Source organism: Phallusia mammillata, chromosome 3 (assembly GCF_965637545.1).
Source record: "Phallusia mammillata chromosome 3, kaPhaMamm4.hap1.1, whole genome shotgun sequence".
Taxonomy (NCBI): domain Eukaryota; kingdom Metazoa; phylum Chordata; class Ascidiacea; order Phlebobranchia; family Ascidiidae; genus Phallusia; species Phallusia mammillata.
The window spans coordinates 8,280,380-8,298,643 of NC_137254.1; the positions used below are offsets into that span (position 1 = coordinate 8,280,380).

At 36.9% G+C, this 18,264-nt stretch overlaps 1 protein-coding gene and 1 non-coding gene across 2 annotated transcripts; both read right to left on the reverse strand.

Annotated features, from left to right (window-relative positions):
- Positions 1–8,832: 8,832 nt before the first annotated feature.
- On the reverse strand, positions 8,833–9,037 carry LOC145221158 (small nucleolar RNA U3). The gene has a single exon (XR_013858653.1). It is a non-coding gene; the product is annotated as a small nucleolar RNA U3 (small nucleolar RNA).
- Positions 9,038–10,389: 1,352 nt separating this feature from the next.
- On the reverse strand, positions 10,390–17,262 carry LOC145220451 (scavenger receptor cysteine-rich domain-containing protein DMBT1-like). Its single transcript, XM_080087659.1, has 13 exons — positions 17,159–17,262; positions 15,782–15,945; positions 15,362–15,512; positions 15,088–15,263; positions 14,625–14,775; positions 13,993–14,038; positions 12,749–12,914; positions 12,426–12,583; positions 11,866–12,037; positions 11,610–11,680; positions 11,318–11,507; positions 10,998–11,106; positions 10,390–10,608 (listed from the first exon to the last, which is right to left on the reverse strand). Exons 1-13 carry the CDS (start codon positions 17,217–17,219, stop codon positions 10,454–10,456), a joined length of 1,770 nt encoding a protein of 589 aa, XP_079943785.1. The 5' UTR covers positions 17,220–17,262; the 3' UTR covers positions 10,390–10,453.
- Positions 17,263–18,264: the final 1,002 nt, after the last annotated feature.

The following is an 18,264-nucleotide window of genomic DNA, read 5'->3' on the forward strand; positions in this document are numbered from 1 at the left end:
ACATATACTTCTTTCTGATGTATAACGAGCTTTCCGACTTTCAGCAAATTAATCCAAACAATCGGTATGTCAGGCCTTTTCAATTCAAGTGACTTGGTAGATCGAATTAATCAACACGAAACCATTTTTACATATTCTGCCTAATGTAGTGATTTTTGATTAAAGCAGATGAAATATAACAGAGAATTAGCACATACAGTTTGTACGCGGTTTAATCAGTGATAATCTATCATCATCTACAATTTTCCATTATATATCGAACTTGAGTATTTAAGTATCAGAATTGAGTCAGGAAACACGGGTGGTCAAGATTTCAATGAAAATCGAATACATCAGCAGAATTTTTACATATAATTTTGCGATGACAAGCACTGAAAGTGACCCGATTCAAATCCTATTTAGCGATAAAATATCATAATTGTTGAATCCAGGTCTCTCAGAGAATGAGCATAATCAACTGGAATCGTTTCGTTCAACAAGGTTCCTTGATATCCGTTCCAATCTACATTAAACAGAAACACATTTTTTAAACAAACAAATGTTGAGAAAACTATTATTTACTTGTAAAATCATTGCAGTCATCTAAATAGGGAGAATCTGGATTCTTCATTCCACCAATACAAACAAATTCGCTTCTCCAATCTTTCACCCTAAATAAATAACAAATATTTTTGCTGCACGAATGCGTTAGTCAAAACGTCAAAGTATACAATAAGCGGTACTCCGTTGTCGAATAGCTTCATGAACTATTGCAATCGACGACCCAACTAAATAACCACTCATTTTTAAATCGACACTTGGGAGTTTGGGTGCGCCGCACTAAACGATTGTTTAAATGCACGGATTATTCAAATATGGAAGGGTGTGATTGGAAAACATGGAGATGCCTCGTTTAACGAGAACGGTCGGTATTTGTTGCAGCTGTGCTGTAGCAACGGACTTAGCATCATGAACACCTTTTTCCAACACAGAGATGTTCACAAGTATACTTGGTATAGACCTAGTTTGGGGCAAAGATCTTTGATAGATTTTTACATTGTGTCGACTGACTTATTTTCTGATGTGTTGGACGTTCGAGTCAAACGCAGTGCTGAATTGTCAACTGATCACCACCTAGTGGTATGTTCCTTACGATTTTGCGATCCTTGGCATAACAAGAAAATCCGTAAGTCAACCGTGGCATATAGGATCAAATGGGAGGCTTTGGAAGACAAAGAAGTAAGGAAGAAGTTTGCATCGAGCATGTCATCAAAGTTCAGACAACTTCCAGATGTATCTGAGGACATTGAGATGGAATGGGAATCATTCAAAACAGCCATAATTTCTTCTGCTGCGGAAAGTTGCGGGCGAAAACGACTCAGAGTAACGAAGAACAAAAAGAAAACACCTTGGTGGAATGAGGATGTGAAACAAGTGATTAGTGCAAAGAAGGAGGCTTATAGGGCTTTGTTGCAACACAGGTCTTCATCTGAATTACAATCGCGTTACTCGGAAGCGCGGAGAGCTGCCACTTTAGCAGTTAAAAAGTCCAAAGAGAAATCTTGGGAGGAGTTTGGTCGACAGTTGGATTCCAACTACACATCGGCAAATAAAGTATTTTGGCAGACCATACGCCGTTTGCGTGGTAAGAGATCAAATGCCACAAGCTACATCAAAGACACAAATGGAAACATCATTCGTGAAGAAAGGGATATACTTGCACGATGGAGAGAATACTTTAAAGACCTTTTGAACCCAGTAAAGGCAACGCCAATTGATACACAGCAAATAGTCCAACCAGGAGAAGAGGAAGTCTTCACAGCAGTCGAAGTTGCAATAGCAGTACGAGGGCTAAAATCCGGAAAGGCAGCTGGTGAAGATGAAATCCGACCTGAAATGTTGAAAGCTCTTGGACGGGAAGGAATTCTGTGGTTAACACAAGTGTGTCAAGTGGCGTGGAAACTTGGCAAGACACCTAAAGACTGGCAAACGGGCGTAGTTATTCCCATTTTTAAAAAAGGCGATCGTAAGGAATGCACGAACTACAGAGGAATATCGTTGCTTAGTTTGCCAGGAAAGGTGTATGCCAAATGCCTTGAACGAAAATGCCGAGAAATAGTGGAAACAAAACTGGAGGAGGGCCAGTGTGGTTTTCGTCCTGGTCGCAGCACTACGGACCAAATCTTCACATTGAAGCAAGTCTTCGAGAAATCATGGGAATATGCCAAAGACGTATTCGCATGTTTCGTCGACCTTGAGAAGGCATTTGATCGGATTCCTCGAGAAAAGCTTTGGGGAGTACTACAGGAACATGGCATCAATGGCCAGCTGTTGCTGGCCATAAAATCATTTTACAATCAGCCCGAGGTTTGTGTTCGCGTGAACGGCAAACAAACTAAACCATTCCATGTGGGGGTTGGTCTTCGGCAAGGATGTGTATTGTCACCACTCCTTTTCGTTATCTACATGAACTGGATTGACAAGTGCAGCCTAACTGATGATTGTGTCACGATTGGAAGCTTTAAAATTAGTCGTTTGCTTTTTGCAGTGATGGGAGACAAGACACCGAAATTGATTTTAGAACTGGAAAAGCAAGCTCTGTGATAAGGGCATTGCAGTTTTCGGTTGTCATGAAACGAGAATTGTCAAAGAAGGCGAAGATGGCGATATTTAAAACCATCTTCATTCCCATACTCACTTATGGTCATGAGGCGTGGATCATGACCGAGAAGGTGCGATCACAACTACAAGCATCTGAAATGAGGTTTTTGCGTAGGGTTGAACGGGTTACTTTACTTGACAAAGTACGTAGCTCCGAAATCCGCAAATCTCTGAGCGTCGATCCTCTACTTCTCAAAATCGAACGATCCCAGCTGAAATGGTTTGGCCATGTTAACAGAATGCCTCAGAAAAGGCTTCCCAAACAATCTCTGTTTGCAAAACCAAAAGGGAAGCGGCCCACTGGACGACCTCGAACTCGATGGTTAGATCAAGTTAAAAGCCTGTCCTGGAATCCCTTGGGAATTTATCCGGATGAACTGAAGGAAGTGGTGACTGACCGTGAAGTGTGGAGGCTCAATCGTGAGCTGCTGCCCCCGCGACCCTTAAAAGGATTAAGCGGGAAAGAAAAATGATGAATGATGATGATTATTCAAATACATGAGTTATTAGCTCAAGAACCGTAATCTGGTTAGGTGCACGGTAGTAAGTTATCCACGAGTGCACCTAACTACCAATGTGTAAAAGCATTCTTACTCACTTAACAGCAGGACACATTGCGTAGACGCTCCCAGTTCTTCCATAAGCACGAAACTGAACAAAACCGGTCGGTAGAGGTTTTACACTTGGTGGCAACATCGAGTTAACCACTGAATCGTTTCCGATTGAAAATTGAACTGGTACTGAAAGCACGTCATCATCATACAAGCAACCTGGACCTGAAACAACAAGCTTTTTCAAATTGTTGTAAAGCATAAGTTCTCAGTTGCATCAAATTATTTACTCACAAAAGTCAGTTTCTGTAATGATTTCCAATATTTTGTACGTTGCAGCTTTAATCTCAGTTTCGGTTATTAAAACTCCATTTCTCCTACCAATTAAAATCGATTTTAGAAAAGTATTTTATTACAATGTTTGTTAGTACAATGCCAAACCCTTCCTATTACCTTGAAATCATTGTGTAACCAAAAACTATATTTGATACAGCATTTTTAATTGACCATTCGAAAAAATAACTATTGCCGACGGGGTTGTATAAACTGATAATAGGCGTTCCAGATGATTTCCAAAGCTAAAAAGAAAAAAGTTAGAAATAAAAAAAAATACTAAGTTTTTATTAAGTTATATCTTTTATTTATATAGGCAATCTTATAATATTTGTTTAGAAGAAAATAATGCAGGAAATATTTTCGTCTATGCTATCAAATTCAGAATTTGCAAATGTGTGTAAACTGCAGTGTAACTCAAGTAACAATTACCAAAAACAATTTTTAGTTTTTTATTGATTATCAGAAATTAATCGACAATCTTTTGGCTTTAAAATAAATTTGAAGGTACGTATTAAAAACAATTCCAGTCATAACTGTATTATATTACCTGCGTAAACTCCGTGACTTGAAACTATCTACTGATATTAGGTAAAACAAAGGTAAAACGTACCTCTGGATTATTGACATAAAACCAAACATCACACAAGCTGGCATATGACGTTCCATTTCTACATTGCGATTGAAAATGCAAAAAGAAATCGTTGATAGTGTGGTTTCCCTCGTAGAGAACTACTGAATCAGTTACTGGTCTTTGACTGTATAACTAAAACGAACAAAGTTTAAATGGATAATTGAAAAATGTCATAACGCAGTATAAACGTACTTCGAAATTCATGTAATCAAAACAGTGGTCAAAATTTCCGATACCAAACAAAGCAAAAAAGGGACGCATTTTTCGACTTGAACTCATTATGTTTCCAATGCCGCATCTTTTACAGTTGATTATTTAGTTAAATTTTAACAACAACAAAATTGCAATTTAAACATACGTAGCATCCAAATCATAATACACATAACGATTATAATGATCAGAACAATCTATTTGATATTCGTATGGATAATTGCAACGATGTCTTGTGTAGAATCTGACCTGAACAAACACTTTTGTTATAATTTCCTTGATCATATCAGAATGGCAATAGCATACCCTCATTCCGTAATTGTTTCCAAACAATTGACTATCATCCATCAAATAAGAATGAGAACCATAGTTGTAAAAATAGTAATCAGTAATTAAACTCGTGATTTCTGTGGATTTTTTCTCAAGTCGATTCAACATTGAATTCACATCAGGATAAAAAACTTTAAGCAAACATAAAACTTGCTTTAGTTTAGAGCGAATTAATTTACCAAAGTTGGGAAGATTCCCTGCATACGTTTTTTAGAGTTCAACCGCAGGCTAATATACACTTACTGTTAAAATACAGAAATTCATACATAATTATTTAGCGATTGGGACTTTCAACATTTATACTTTAGTGCACTTTAAAGGCAATCAGTAATGCTGAGAGGTACATAATCTTATATTTGCAAAAGCTACATTTAAGGGTATTTCTTACCATTCTTGGAACTTATTTGATATCGAGAATTAAACATTTTTTGCATATTTCCTCCATAAAATTGCATAAATCCGTTCTCTGTTTGATATTGCAAAAAACTTTGCTCTCTGCTGATCTCTAGTGGTGTTTGGTTTAAAACATGACGTAACATAACATCTTTTCCCTGAAATTGATTTTTCCATTGTAAAAAATGGGTTAAGTCACTTTTTATCAATATTTGCCTGATATTCAAAATAAGCTTGACTTTTAAAATCTGATCGTGTACAAGTAGAAAATGTTCCAAATGCGTTTGTGTTCATCCAATTTTGGTAATCTGGAATTCAAGAAGCACGTAAAATGTTTTCTTGCATTAGTACAATATAACTTACCTATAATATTATCGTTGTTGTTTGACGATGTAACAAACCACAAATCACTATAAATTTCTTCTAAACTTAAATCATTGTCGTTGATAGTTGCAGCGAGAATCCATCCACCACCACCAGCAACCATGTCACAGTAAACCTGTAAACAAAACTCGTTCGTAAGAGTACATTTGTTATTCTAAAAGTTGCAATGATGTCATTGATGGATTGTCAGAAAAAAAAGACAGACCATCTTTTTTTACATTAAAGGCAGAATTCTCGTTAAAGGCAAAATTGTAAACAACTCTCAGACGCCAGGCCCAGTGAAGGCCTTTCACCGACTTAGCCGGTCACCAGATATTTTCCACATAGATTTTTCGGTATAACGCCAACAATAGGCCTGGCGTGCTGTCATTTATATATGTGTGTGCCGTGATTGCTGGTGTGCATGAACGCTTCCGGGCTGGTCTGCAATCAAGTAAACATCGTCATAAAATATAATTCCACACCTCAAACGATTTGAGTGACGGTTGTATGACGTAAATTCCATCTTTGAAGCCTGTGTCTCTCAGTTGAATACATGAACGAGCAGGATTTGGGAAAGTACCGAGCGGTGATTTTGTTGTCTCAGATTCTGTTGTGTTCAGAGTTGTTTGTCCTGTTGTCGGCGGTGCTGAGCAATACAGAAATTAAATTAAATATATCCTTTATTCATGCAAAACTACGACAACTTTGTCTAAGTGGCTCCTTCAGCAAATTTTTTATTCAGTTGTGTTTACAGTTGTTTGTCCAGTTGTCTGTGGTGCTGAGCAACAGAAACACTATTTTTAATGAAACTTTTAGTTCTACAACACTGCACTAACTTTATTTAAGTTTTCAACCTCCCGTAATTATACTTGGAAAGTCGTTTATTCTTACATTTGTGTCAAAAAGAAACATATAAGACTTACATTTAGATTAAAATGTTTGATAACAGCTGACTGCATAATGGCTGGTTAATATTTTTTGGATATGTTTAAACCCAAACATTTATTTTCAGTCAAGCTTAAAGTTAAAAACGTTTACAAAAATCAGTCTGAAGTACTCGTCAGAAACTCGATTATGGTTTATGACTTACTGTGATCAGTTGCTTCGTCTAAGTTCTGAAACAATAAAACGTGCAGTTTGCAGTCAAACGCAACAAGTGTAACAAGTTAACTGCACCTGTTTTCCTGTGAAATTGAGTATCCCGAAAACTAGACCCAAAGCAGCCAGAATACCAACTGCGCACACCAAGACTACAATCCAGTTTGATGTGTTTGGTTTTGCAAAAAAAATTCTTGGACATTTTTTACCTGACTGCGTGTCGACAGTTTCTGTATAAAATAGAAGTCATTGTTTCTCTAAACGTAGCCTCTCCACCACAAAAAAACAGGAACTTTGTTGCATTAAAACCTATTGAAATAGGATTAGACTTAAAAATAAACTGTTTGAAATAAATTAACTGAGTTTGCAGGAGAAAACTGTTTTTTTTTGCGCTACAGTGGTCATAAATGATGCAACAACCGTAGTTTAAACACAGTTTAAAATATTGTTTGGTAGCACTCAACACAGATTTAAAATGTACTGCGAGTGTTGTTTTTTTTATCAAGCATTTACAAAACAACTTACCAGAACTGTGTACAGTTTTAGGTGTTGGTGTTGTTTTAATGGATTCTTCATATACGTCTGTGGAAGATTCCACGTACACATTTGAGAAGGGCCCCTGTCGTTCTGGTTTGAAGGGGAAAAGTCACAGTAAATATTCGAGAGTAAGTATTTGTGGTTTGTGTTATGTTTCGACAAACATTTTAAATATGTTACACAGCATTTTGGACAGATGTAAACAAAAAAATTGAAGAGATTTTTTGCAAAGTTAAAAATATCCTTTAAAATATTACCTCGTTTCTTTCTGTTTGCTGCAGGCTGGTAACGACCTTGTTTGATCTCAATAGTTTCGTAGTCACCAGCATCATTGTTCACATAAGTATGAGCCATGTTTGATTTCTGTTATAACCCGTAATACCTACCACTGACCTTCAACCTTAGCTGCATTAAGTATAACATACATACAAATTTTGGGTGTTTATATTGCTTTCCTTCAAAAATTTCTCGGTTTAAAGTTTTGCATCTCTATTAAAACATAAGGAAACGCCCTAACTTCAACAGAAAGTAGTCCAAGCCTTATGTCTATTTTTCAAACTGCCGAAAACCTGACTCGATTTAAAGACCCGTTACCACGAATTACACCTTAAAAAGCATTGTATCGAAATCACAAAGATTCTACCCTTTAGCTTTTTCCGGTCTCAACGTTTTATTGATAACATACGTCCGTGGTCTGAATCTTTTTTGATCTTGTTTCGTTTAATTCTGCTGAGGTACGTTGACTCAAACAAAATAATTAAATTAGAAGTCACACAATGGACAAGAACTTGCGTCATTGTAGACTATGTCCTAAAAGTTTCTCTCAGTTCATTTCAGTTAGAATTCTTAGTTACCAATTTGCAATCTTTTTTGAATTTCCGAATTAGATAGAAAGGTATTCACATTTCTCAACAGTTGTGTCTGTTTCAACATTTTAACCAAGATTTAATTGGGTTAAACTAATAAATACAAAACGCATATGATCATTTCATAATCATTGCAATATTACCAAACTATACAATAGTATACATTTTTAAAACATTTAAATGACTGCTGTCTGCTCACGCATCGTGTTACAAATGCTAAACAGAAAGTAATGTACATCACGTTCAAGTGGTTTTAACGGTAGTAAACCTATCGCCTTAAAAGAGTCGTTATCACAAATGGTGTGCAATAAAACCGTCAGCAAGGTTGTTCAATGTTTGTTAGGGTCGTAAAAATCTCCGTACTTGTATATTTTGCTGTTTCGCGTTGGGTTTTTGTGTACGAATTGTGTCTCGTACAATACAAACCCAAGTTAGTTTAAACCAGTCTAGTAATCCTGCTAATGTTATGTTTAAAATCCAAGTGTTGGTAAAAGTTATGTTACAGAATATGGCGCAAACGCTTGCTACTAACAAACTTTGAAATGCAAAAACTAACAAATAGCAAACGCAAAAAGGGAACCTGTGGGTGTGTGATTGTATGACTATTTTTAACAGCATTGTTTCAAGTAAATAAACTGTTTCTGCCAGGCAAATTTGTAGCACTTCCAGTAGCTACCACTGCGCTTTTTGTGTCTCATCGCCCTTGTTGCTTTGTAGCAACTCTGTGTTTTCAATTTATATCACTGATGATGGTGTCTCGTATGGGACATCGAAATGTCGGCATATTATCAGAAAAACTGCTGGAAGAACTACAAGTTTGTTAAGTGTTTCTTCGGGCATTTAGCAATATAATAAAACGTTGTTGCTATTTACAACTGCTCAGAATATCCTTCTGCCTGCAACCGATAATGGGAACTGCCCCAATCTTTGAAATTTTTGACATTGTCGTAAAATTCTATGCAACACCAAGCTTCATGCTCAGAGGAACCGCTTAGTCTCATCATCGCAGTTCAGTCTGACATACTTGGATGACGTTTTCAAGATATTTACAAAAGATTCCTACAGGAAAAAATATTCATCTTGAACTAACAGCTTGACGACAAACACGACCTAGCGTCTTGAGAAATTTGCTTCTATATTTTTAAAAAAGTAGAGATTATGATTTCGATTCTTCATGTAGACAGACAGCATTGTTACAAAACCAATACACTGTTACATGTTTAAGTTTATTACTACGTGATCAGGTTGCTTTTTTGAATGAGTTGCATCTAAACCCAACATAACGCAGCTTTACTGGACAAAACTTCAGCACTACGCAACTACTCAAATATACCGCTAGGTGGGATAAAGAGAGTCCAAAGCTCAAATCAAGATACTACTCATCCTGGAGCACTCACAATAAAAGCTTAGCAAAGTTGATATTATGCATTCTTCTTTAGTTTTTTTACATTTTGCGCTTGGAAATTCTTCGTTAAAAGTTACCTATTTTAAATAAAAACACAAAACTAATAACTTTTTGGTTTATGGTAGTTTGTTTTATATTTCATATATTTTCATGTAACTTTATTTCATATAAGAATAATAAACTCGCCACACAAAGTAACAATACAGATAAAATTTCACAGCCCTTTTCTTTTTTGTTTCTGTTTTGAAAAGTTTTGGTTTAGACAAAGTTTTAGGCTAAAAATGGTTTTTATAGTATTTTGCATTTTCAAACGTGATGATTACGGTAAATCACCCTTAAGCAAAACACGGTCAAATTTAGCCTTAAAGTGGTAGCAGCTAACTACATTGTGACTGCCCGATTCCCTGCTTTCAAAACGACAGAAGATTCACATGTTAACAACATTTTTTGTGTCTTTTGCTTTCTTGCACTAACAATTAGCAGTTATGCATCATTTGGCACAGTACATTTTTTAAAATAGCCACCGTTGATAACAAGTGTTGTGATGACTTAAAATTTAAGTTGCTGAAAACATAATTGTAGGAACTCAGTTGCACTAAAACAATAACCAAGCCGGAAATAGCTGCTCAAACCTGAAACGCTATAGTGGAAGGCGCAATTGGTGGACAATGTCTAAACGCGCTACAGCTGCTTCGTATTACAAATCGTTAAGCGAGGAAAACTTGAAACACAATAAGTTTGGCGCACTGTAAGCAAAACTACAACTGTTGGAAACGTTGATTTGACCACTCAAGAGGGCTCAAAGCCGTTAAAGTAAACTTTCCCGTAATTAAATCTGTTTTATCACAACTAAGTTTGTGAATTGCTGTGTAAAATGTAGCTCATATTCATAGAAAACAACACTTAACCAGCATCAGTTTTGATAATATTGGAGAATTAAAGTTTCACTTATAAAACGTACTTTATGTAATTGTTGAGTAATTGTATTACATACGGAAAGCAATGTGAGCTTTACCCAAGGAATTTACCAACGACAAATGTTAGAATGCAAACACATAACAATCTTGAGTATATGGGGAAAAACTTATATCTACAGACGAATTTGTTTAGCTGTTGGGTTCAGGGAAATTTTGCTCCATACAAGGTAACCAGCTACCATCACTACAGCAGCTAGAAGAACAAACATCCCAAGTTGGAAGATGTTGTGAGCTGCTTCATTGGCTTCATCTCTATCTCCTGCAGTGTCTGCAATAAAAAAACGTTTAACTTAGATCTACACATATGAACGAGAACATATTTATTACATAAAATCTGCACTCAATTGAACTTTTAGGTTGGTCAACTTTAAACAATACTGTATATATAAATATCATCGTACGCCAGACCTGGAACTGAACTTATATCTAATTAAGAACCTTAAAAAGGCATCTACATACAATATGAGTTAAACTAAATTTATAAAGGGGCAAGCATTTATTAAGTTTACAACTTTTTGCTTTTAAAGATTTTGCCAGAGACTTTGGTTGCGTATTCAAAAAGCCAATATTCGCTTATCGAAATAGGTATTGGAAATAGGAGATTAGAATAAGGTTGCAAGTTAAGTATAAATGATATTTCATTTGTTGTGCTGTTACCTTGCACATGCAAATACTTGGTAGTTTGTAGGATGTGCACTGGTCCTGTAGAAAGTCGTTGGTTGCGTCCATTGTTGTCAACAGATCGTCGACCTACACCTCCACATGTCTGCGAATAAATTAATACACTCTAGTTATTGCATTAGGGATTTACCATTAAGTGTTTTAGTTTAAAAACTTGAAACAAATTTAGACACACCGAATCTGTCTAACTCTAAAAGATAATAGTGACAAAAAACTCTTAGGTAAACTTTTAACTTGGTTAAGAGCATTTTCTAGTGTTTCATGTTTCGGAGAGAAATATTATCAACCCAACTCACCTGTCCAGGGCATTGTCCAGTTGAGTTTTGACAGACGGTCACGTCGCAGTGGATGTAGATAAATTGTTCTGCGTCGGTAAAGTTTGTCCACACAAAGCTCATCACCTTGAATGTTGCAAAGTTGGATTCGTAATTTCGCATCAACATTTTTGCGTCGGCAGCCTCGCCCTCACTGGGTGGCGCGTCGCATCTAATATTTTGACACGAGTTACGCACTGTCAAATAGGGAACGAAAGATAAGAAATAAATAATCAAATCGGTAATCCATTGAGAGTATACAAGTAAAGCTTACCCGCTTTGTACAACCGGGTAGTTCGGCAAACCACTGGAGGTTTCAACGCGTGTGGCCCAACATTCTTCAAGCTGTGCACAAAAGTTGTAATTACAATCTATTCTGCGTAAATGGAAAATTGGCGAGATCAAAACCAAATTACGAAGCCCGTTTGATAAACATCAGGTGAGGCACAACTTTGACATTTTCAAAAATATTCTGGAAGCTCTAATCGATAATTCTTTGTTTCACAAGAATCTTTTTGTATTCAACGCACCCGAACAATATAGTCATCGCTGCTTGGAGAAATTTCATTTAGTCTGACTTCAGCAAAAATGTAGTTAGGTACAGTGACTTCTCCGGGCAAGCTTTCGTTGAAATGTTGGTTGGCAAAGAGATTGAGAGCGATATCAAAGTTTCCTGTATTCTGAGCTGAAATTTCAGCGGATCTACAAATAGGTTACATGTCTCAGAAATTGGTACTTTAGGCTTCAAGGTATCTTGATTTGAAATTTCAAGTTTCTATGGGTAAAAAGTAATGCACATTTTTCTGAGGATTTTGTCAAATTAACTGTAATTTCGAATTATTGTCTTTACCGTTTATTTTTTCCATGTTTTTTGACTAGCACTAAAAATCAAACTAAATTTCCTCAACAATTTCCTGCAAAAGCAACGCTTGTGTGTGGCATGTTTTTTTCGCATTAAATGACGTTTGTCATTTTTATATTTCGCATATTGTTATTGTTGACTGTGGCATGTGACATGGGCTCCCGCATCGAATGACATGTGCCATGTTTATATTTCTGATGTGGTCTGCTTTTTGCTTTGGTTTCTCACCCTGCTTGTGGTTGGACGTGGGATGACGAGAGAAATAGGTCTGCTTCAAATAGACAAGTCACATTGAGCTTGTTTTGAACGTCACGTTGGATCACGGCAGAGGATGGAGCTAGGTATCTCCAGATCAGGAAAGACGCCGATACATTGCCGTTCTCATTCTGTCACATATACAAATTTAGAAGCTGATCAAAATGTACAACAGCCAATCGCAACTTTATAGAATACAGACATTAAAGAGCTGAATACAATGTACACTTTCAATGCACACTTACTTTGATTTTGCTTTTGTAATGTATTTTAACAACTGATATTTTTCGTGTCACCTTGTAGAAGGCTTCGCATTGGCCAATGTCAAACACGAACACTGGATCTGATCCCGTGACCTTGCAGCTGTCATTGAGTTGAGAAGGGGGAGTTTCCCGGTTCAATGCGATGTAAAGTGTGTCACCGAGTTCGTAATCTAATGTCATCTGTTCATCAGCTGTGACTCTGCAATGATCAGGTTTTTGCTATTTACAGATCAATTTAATTCAACATGTCTTCAAGGAATACATAGTAAAACCTTTTTTAGAACCACTATAAGAGAGAAAACAATGACTAAGCATGACGTGACACTACTATTACATCAAATGTGTACAATATTGTAAGATGTATACATCGCTATTCTATCTTGAACATTATGTAGCCACGGTGTAGCTGCAGTGCGTTTAGCGCTCATCCGTCAATTGTGCCCTGCGCTGTTTTGCGCTCTATGACGTTTTAACGCTGCGCAGCTATTTCCGGCTTATTGATTGTTTTAATCCAGTGGTTCCCAAACTTTTTCATATTTTTTATCAAAACGGTCCCTTTGCCATTATTTCGACGGCTCGCGGTCCTTAAGCCTAAACGTGTATTTCATAAAAACGAAAGTTGATTGCAGGGTTTTAGCTAGTTATGCAAAATTGCGCATAACAATCATCCAAATACAGCATATGACATCACAAACAAGACAAAAAACATTACGATTGTGCGCGAACAATTGCATTTTTGATAGTTGTCATTCAATAAAGGCCATTGTTTAGCAATGGAGACAGTCGATTCTCAATTCTACTTTGATTTAAACTTATTTAGTGGCACAAACTGAGGCCAAATAAGATTATAGAATTACTTCAACCGCTTGGCGGTCCCCCTAAAATTGCCTCACGGACCCCTAAAGGACCGCGGACCCCAGTTTGGGAACCGCTGTTTTAATCCAATTGGGTCGCTATGCATTCTTTCATCCAGTAAAACAAACTAAACTCGACCATTTCACGGCAGTTACTAAATTTGACGCGACAATTTTCGATACAGTGAACGTTGGTTCAGTTGCAATCGAAACATTTTCTTTGTTTCATGCCGCAAAATGTATTTTTTGCCCTGCAATTGGCCTCATAGTAACGTTATTTTAACGGGGAAAGTATAAATTAGCACTTGTTGGTAACAACGTGTATCCCTTCGTTCATATAGCTTGAGGTAGTTTGTTTTCGTTTTGAAAGTGTTCAATATATTATTACTCTATTGTTAGGAGCTAACTACACAACAAACTCACCTTATGGTCAAATCTTTTTCGCTGCATTTCACTGCTTGCTGCATGTCTAAAAAAATCCACAATAATCAATAATCATTCTCTAACTTACAACAAGCAGTTAAACCAAAACAATTAAAATTTAGCTGATTGTTTTCCGTTCCGACCAGTTTGGCTGCATTTGGTTACTTTAACCTTGCAACACAGCCTCTTTAAGTGAGTGGTTTTCAACCTGTGGGACGTAACCCATTGGGGGCGTTAGCCATTTTAACTGGGAGTCGTGAAGGCCGATAAATGGTATCAAACATTAGTATTCATAAAATCCAACCGTTTGATTTACACTTGCCATGTAGTGAACTATGACTATAAAAAACAAATGCCTTATCACGTTGCTATTACGAAGAAATGTTAATGCAAGTGACCCCGGCGCGTGTAAGTGTCGGGCATGCGTTTTGGGTCGGGTTCGGTTTCAGCATTATACTTTTGGGTTCGGGCCGGGTTCAAACTCGAGTTTGTGCTCACTGACCCACACACTGATGGCAAACTTGATCTCAGAAGCGGCATGAGATCAAAACCCGCGATAAAAAGAAAAAAATTCACTCACCTTGTAGATTTTACTGTCGCATTAAATTTAAAACAAACAGTTTTTTACATACTTTCTTCTAGGACCACAGTTGCATTAAACCCCATTCCGCCAACATTTCTGTCACTGAGAAACATAACAGTGAGACTTGTTGCGTTAACTCGGTGTTCAAATTCTTGAAGTAATCCACTAAGTACCTCCACACGATTATTGTCGATCTTGAACTGAATAAAAAGTTGTAAATTATCAATTAATGTAAAACTATCAGAAAGCTTGGTCGGTTTTCTGTCCGAATGGGCTACATTTCGTTATCAAGTTGCAGTGTAATTTAATAACAGTGGTTTAGATGATGTCTTTCGAGTTTTAGGTCAACTAGATTTGGGTTAGATTTCACAATGTTTTGGCGGTTTCCAAGCACTAATTGGCGACCCCACCCCCAATGAATAGAGTGTCAAAAACAATGACTTTTTTATTTAAAAGCAATAGGTAAAGGAACCGCTCTCATTATTTGAACTGGAACGTAATGATAGACTTACGAATAACATATCATAGGTGTCTTCCGTGTCGAATGCTGAGAATTGGAACAACAATGACTTTCTGGTATCGAGTTGAAAATTCCATGTGCACACTTGATTAGTTGGGTAGTCGCTCGGAAAGTTTGGAGACATGAAATTAAACACTGGTACAGTTGCATCTTCCCCACACAAATTTGCTGAAATGTAACAGAACGAACGCAATGAAAGCTGCTTGATTCGGACCTGACTTTTCGCTCGTTTCGCAACTTTAAGGTAAATCTATATATTTTCTTACCTTGAAGAATTCTGAAATTCACCCTTTCTGTTGTATAGTTTGTTACACATTGAATGAAGGCTCTAGGGCCGGTCAAGACCACAGGAAAAGACGGGCCTCCTCCCTGCAAAATCCCCACGAAATTGCCTGTGTTGTCAGTTCCCTCGTAAACCTAGATAATGAAAAAGAGATTTCGGTTTCAGATTGGATTTATATATGATTCTCGGAGTCTCGGGGTGTCGTGGAGCCGCTTGGCATCGGGTTGTCGGAGTCTCGGGGTCTCCGAAGTAATAGTAAAGTGTTATAAAACGATAGTTGAAAGCAAACATGTTGTGGCGATATGAAGTCACTCAAACCCAGCATTGTAAACTAAAATAAGATTCTTATCAACCCCAGTAAGTGCGAACGTAGGCGATTGTGCAGTTTTGAAGGGAAATTTACCTTACAGAAGTTATCTGCTGCCAGCTCGGCTGCTCGTGTATAGGCGACCATTTTGGCGGAACCCAGAGTTGAATTGAATTGAAGGTTGAAACTGTCACATGATGTTTCAATGTAGCCCACATACTCATGGTATGTCGACATAGCATTGCACTGAGCATCCGAAACTAAAATGTATTTGCAATGTCAGAAGAAATATGAAGTTTGTCACAACCAAGCATTTCATCAAACTCGTATATGTGAATTAAACAAATAGGTTTTCAAAGTATTAGCCTGCATAGAGTTTGACTGGCTTAGTATGGACATTCGTCAAAGCTTCGGATAATTTGCCGAATCAACCGAATTAAATTTGACGTCACCCTGCGATTCTGACGAAATTACATGAGTTTTGCTGAAAAGTACCGTATTTACTCGATTGTTAGCCGCACAAACACGGAGGGTAAAACACCTTATTAGGTCAATACGAAGTTTTTATAAAATGCCTAAGCGAAAACTTTATTCCAGTACTATTTTGTTTAGATTCTGCTTGCGAAAAGTTTAATCGGACTATTGTACTCATTGACAAAAATGGGTATTATTAGCCCAAGTTTTAAAGCAAGAAGTGCTATTACAATGTAGCGACTCAATTGCATCCAATTAACTTACCTCCGTGTAATAAACTTAGACTGGATAGAACAGGGCAATTTTGACAAGTCGACTTGCCATTTTTAACGGTTTTATCAAAAAAAACTGTTATATAAATATAAAAGTTATAGCTACAAACATATGACCAGCGTTAATTGCAAACTAACAAATTTAAATGAGTATCAAACGATTCCCCCAGTCGTGTTTACCCACAATGGACCGACTTCCCTTTCCATAACGTTTGACCGTTACGCATCTATTTCCAGGTTGGTGACTATTCGGTGCGATTGTGTCGCTTTGTTTTGCTTGACCAAGCGAAATAAACTCAATGGTTTCACCCACGAGTTTTTACCTGATTGCACGGTTCGTGGCCTAAAGTTTTACGAAGTACACTTTTCAGTTGTTGCAGTCTTTCGTTTGTTTTTTGTAAAATATCTTATCTTAAGTAAGGTATTTTATGTGTATTGTATAACCACGGGGATTTTTATGCTTTATGGTGAAAGTAACGGCCCAAATAGACGTAAAAAGCGACATGCTTATATATTTCAAACGTTTCGGCAAATGCTCATGCCATCATCATTTTTATGTTTTTTGTAGATAGTGGTGATGTTATATATACGCACACATATGCATATATAACTTACAATCTTAACGACAAATAATTTTTTTTCATGTAAGTTGCTTAAATCTAAACGATAAGAACTACACTTAAAACAAGAATAACTTTTGATAAAACAACATTTTGAAACCACTTACTTTTGTGTAGCAAACTCATCGAGAGGACAAAAAGAGCAAACTTTAGGAGTCGAAGTGACATTTTTTACCGTTTTTTTTTTTTCAAATGATTAACTGTACTAACTAATCAACTGCCAAAATATGATCAGAATATAATACAAATTATACCAATTTCACACCCAACACTTTCATTTATGTTGCGCAAATGCAAATGTTTTTAAATACATCACTAAAATACTAATTGTACAGTACAAAAGCTCGTATCCAACCTTCTTACAACTAAATACATTTGTTTTCGGCAGAGCTGATATTATAAAGCTACCTCTATGCTAAAACCTTGTGCCAAGCGGGTTTCCTCATCTGCGTTATAACATACAGTGGCCTATTTAAGACTTACAGCCGTAAACAGCGCGAGCCCCGTAACACAACGCAGGTGATTCAAACCGGATCAATACAGTCGCGTCGCTTCCCCCGTACCGATGCCGCTACATCCAACTGTGTTAAACGAGTGCTATGTACCCTACACGAGTCTACAGCGTTCTTTTCGATACACCGCGCTGGAACAAAACGTAGATAATGTACATTTACTGAAAATCGCTCACGAACTACCAACAATACCAATGGTGCTTCTGAACTAGCGTTTACAACAGCTTGAAACCCATTTAACAATTAGTTTGCCAGATAGTATTTTGCAACTGTTGTTTGCATAAGGATGAAAAATTAGATAACTAGAAAATAGTAACATTAACATCAAAAAATGTAAAATATGGGGAAAAATTTACACAACAAACAGAAAGAGCCCAACAAACATATATTTTCCTCTCAGTGGACCGATTACATGAAAAAAGAGCAAGTAATTTTCTAGGAGAATAAGAATTACTAGTAGAGAAAAGCTATTTAGTTAAATGAAGTTAATATACGACATTAAGCTAAATACTAGCGTTCTTTGTATCAAGGACTTCCTATCCAATCAAATTGTTTGATTGAGTGCATTAGAGGCCTCGATGTAGCAGATTACGTGGTACGTGCTTTTGTTACTGTCCGTTTTTCAAACATTTTCTGTCACACATTGCGTGGCACCTTTTGGTCGGTGGCTTACTCAAAATTTGCTTGACCCTCTAAGATGC

What these genes read in the sequence shown, in the direction of transcription:
- LOC145220451 (XM_080087659.1), bottom strand. Translation starts at nt 17,219, where the DNA reads ATGTCACTTCGACTCCTAAAGTTTGCTCTTTTTGTCCTCTCGATGAGT. An exon ending in GAATTTCAGAATTCTTCAAG is followed by an intron (nt 15,264 to 15,361) that starts GTAAGAAAATAT and finishes GTTACATTTCAG; the next exon opens with CAAATTTGTGTGGGGAAGAT. An exon ending in GCGATGACTATATTGTTCGG is followed by an intron (nt 11,681 to 11,865) that starts GTGCGTTGAATA and finishes TTTTGTGCACAG; the next exon opens with CTTGAAGAATGTTGGGCCAC.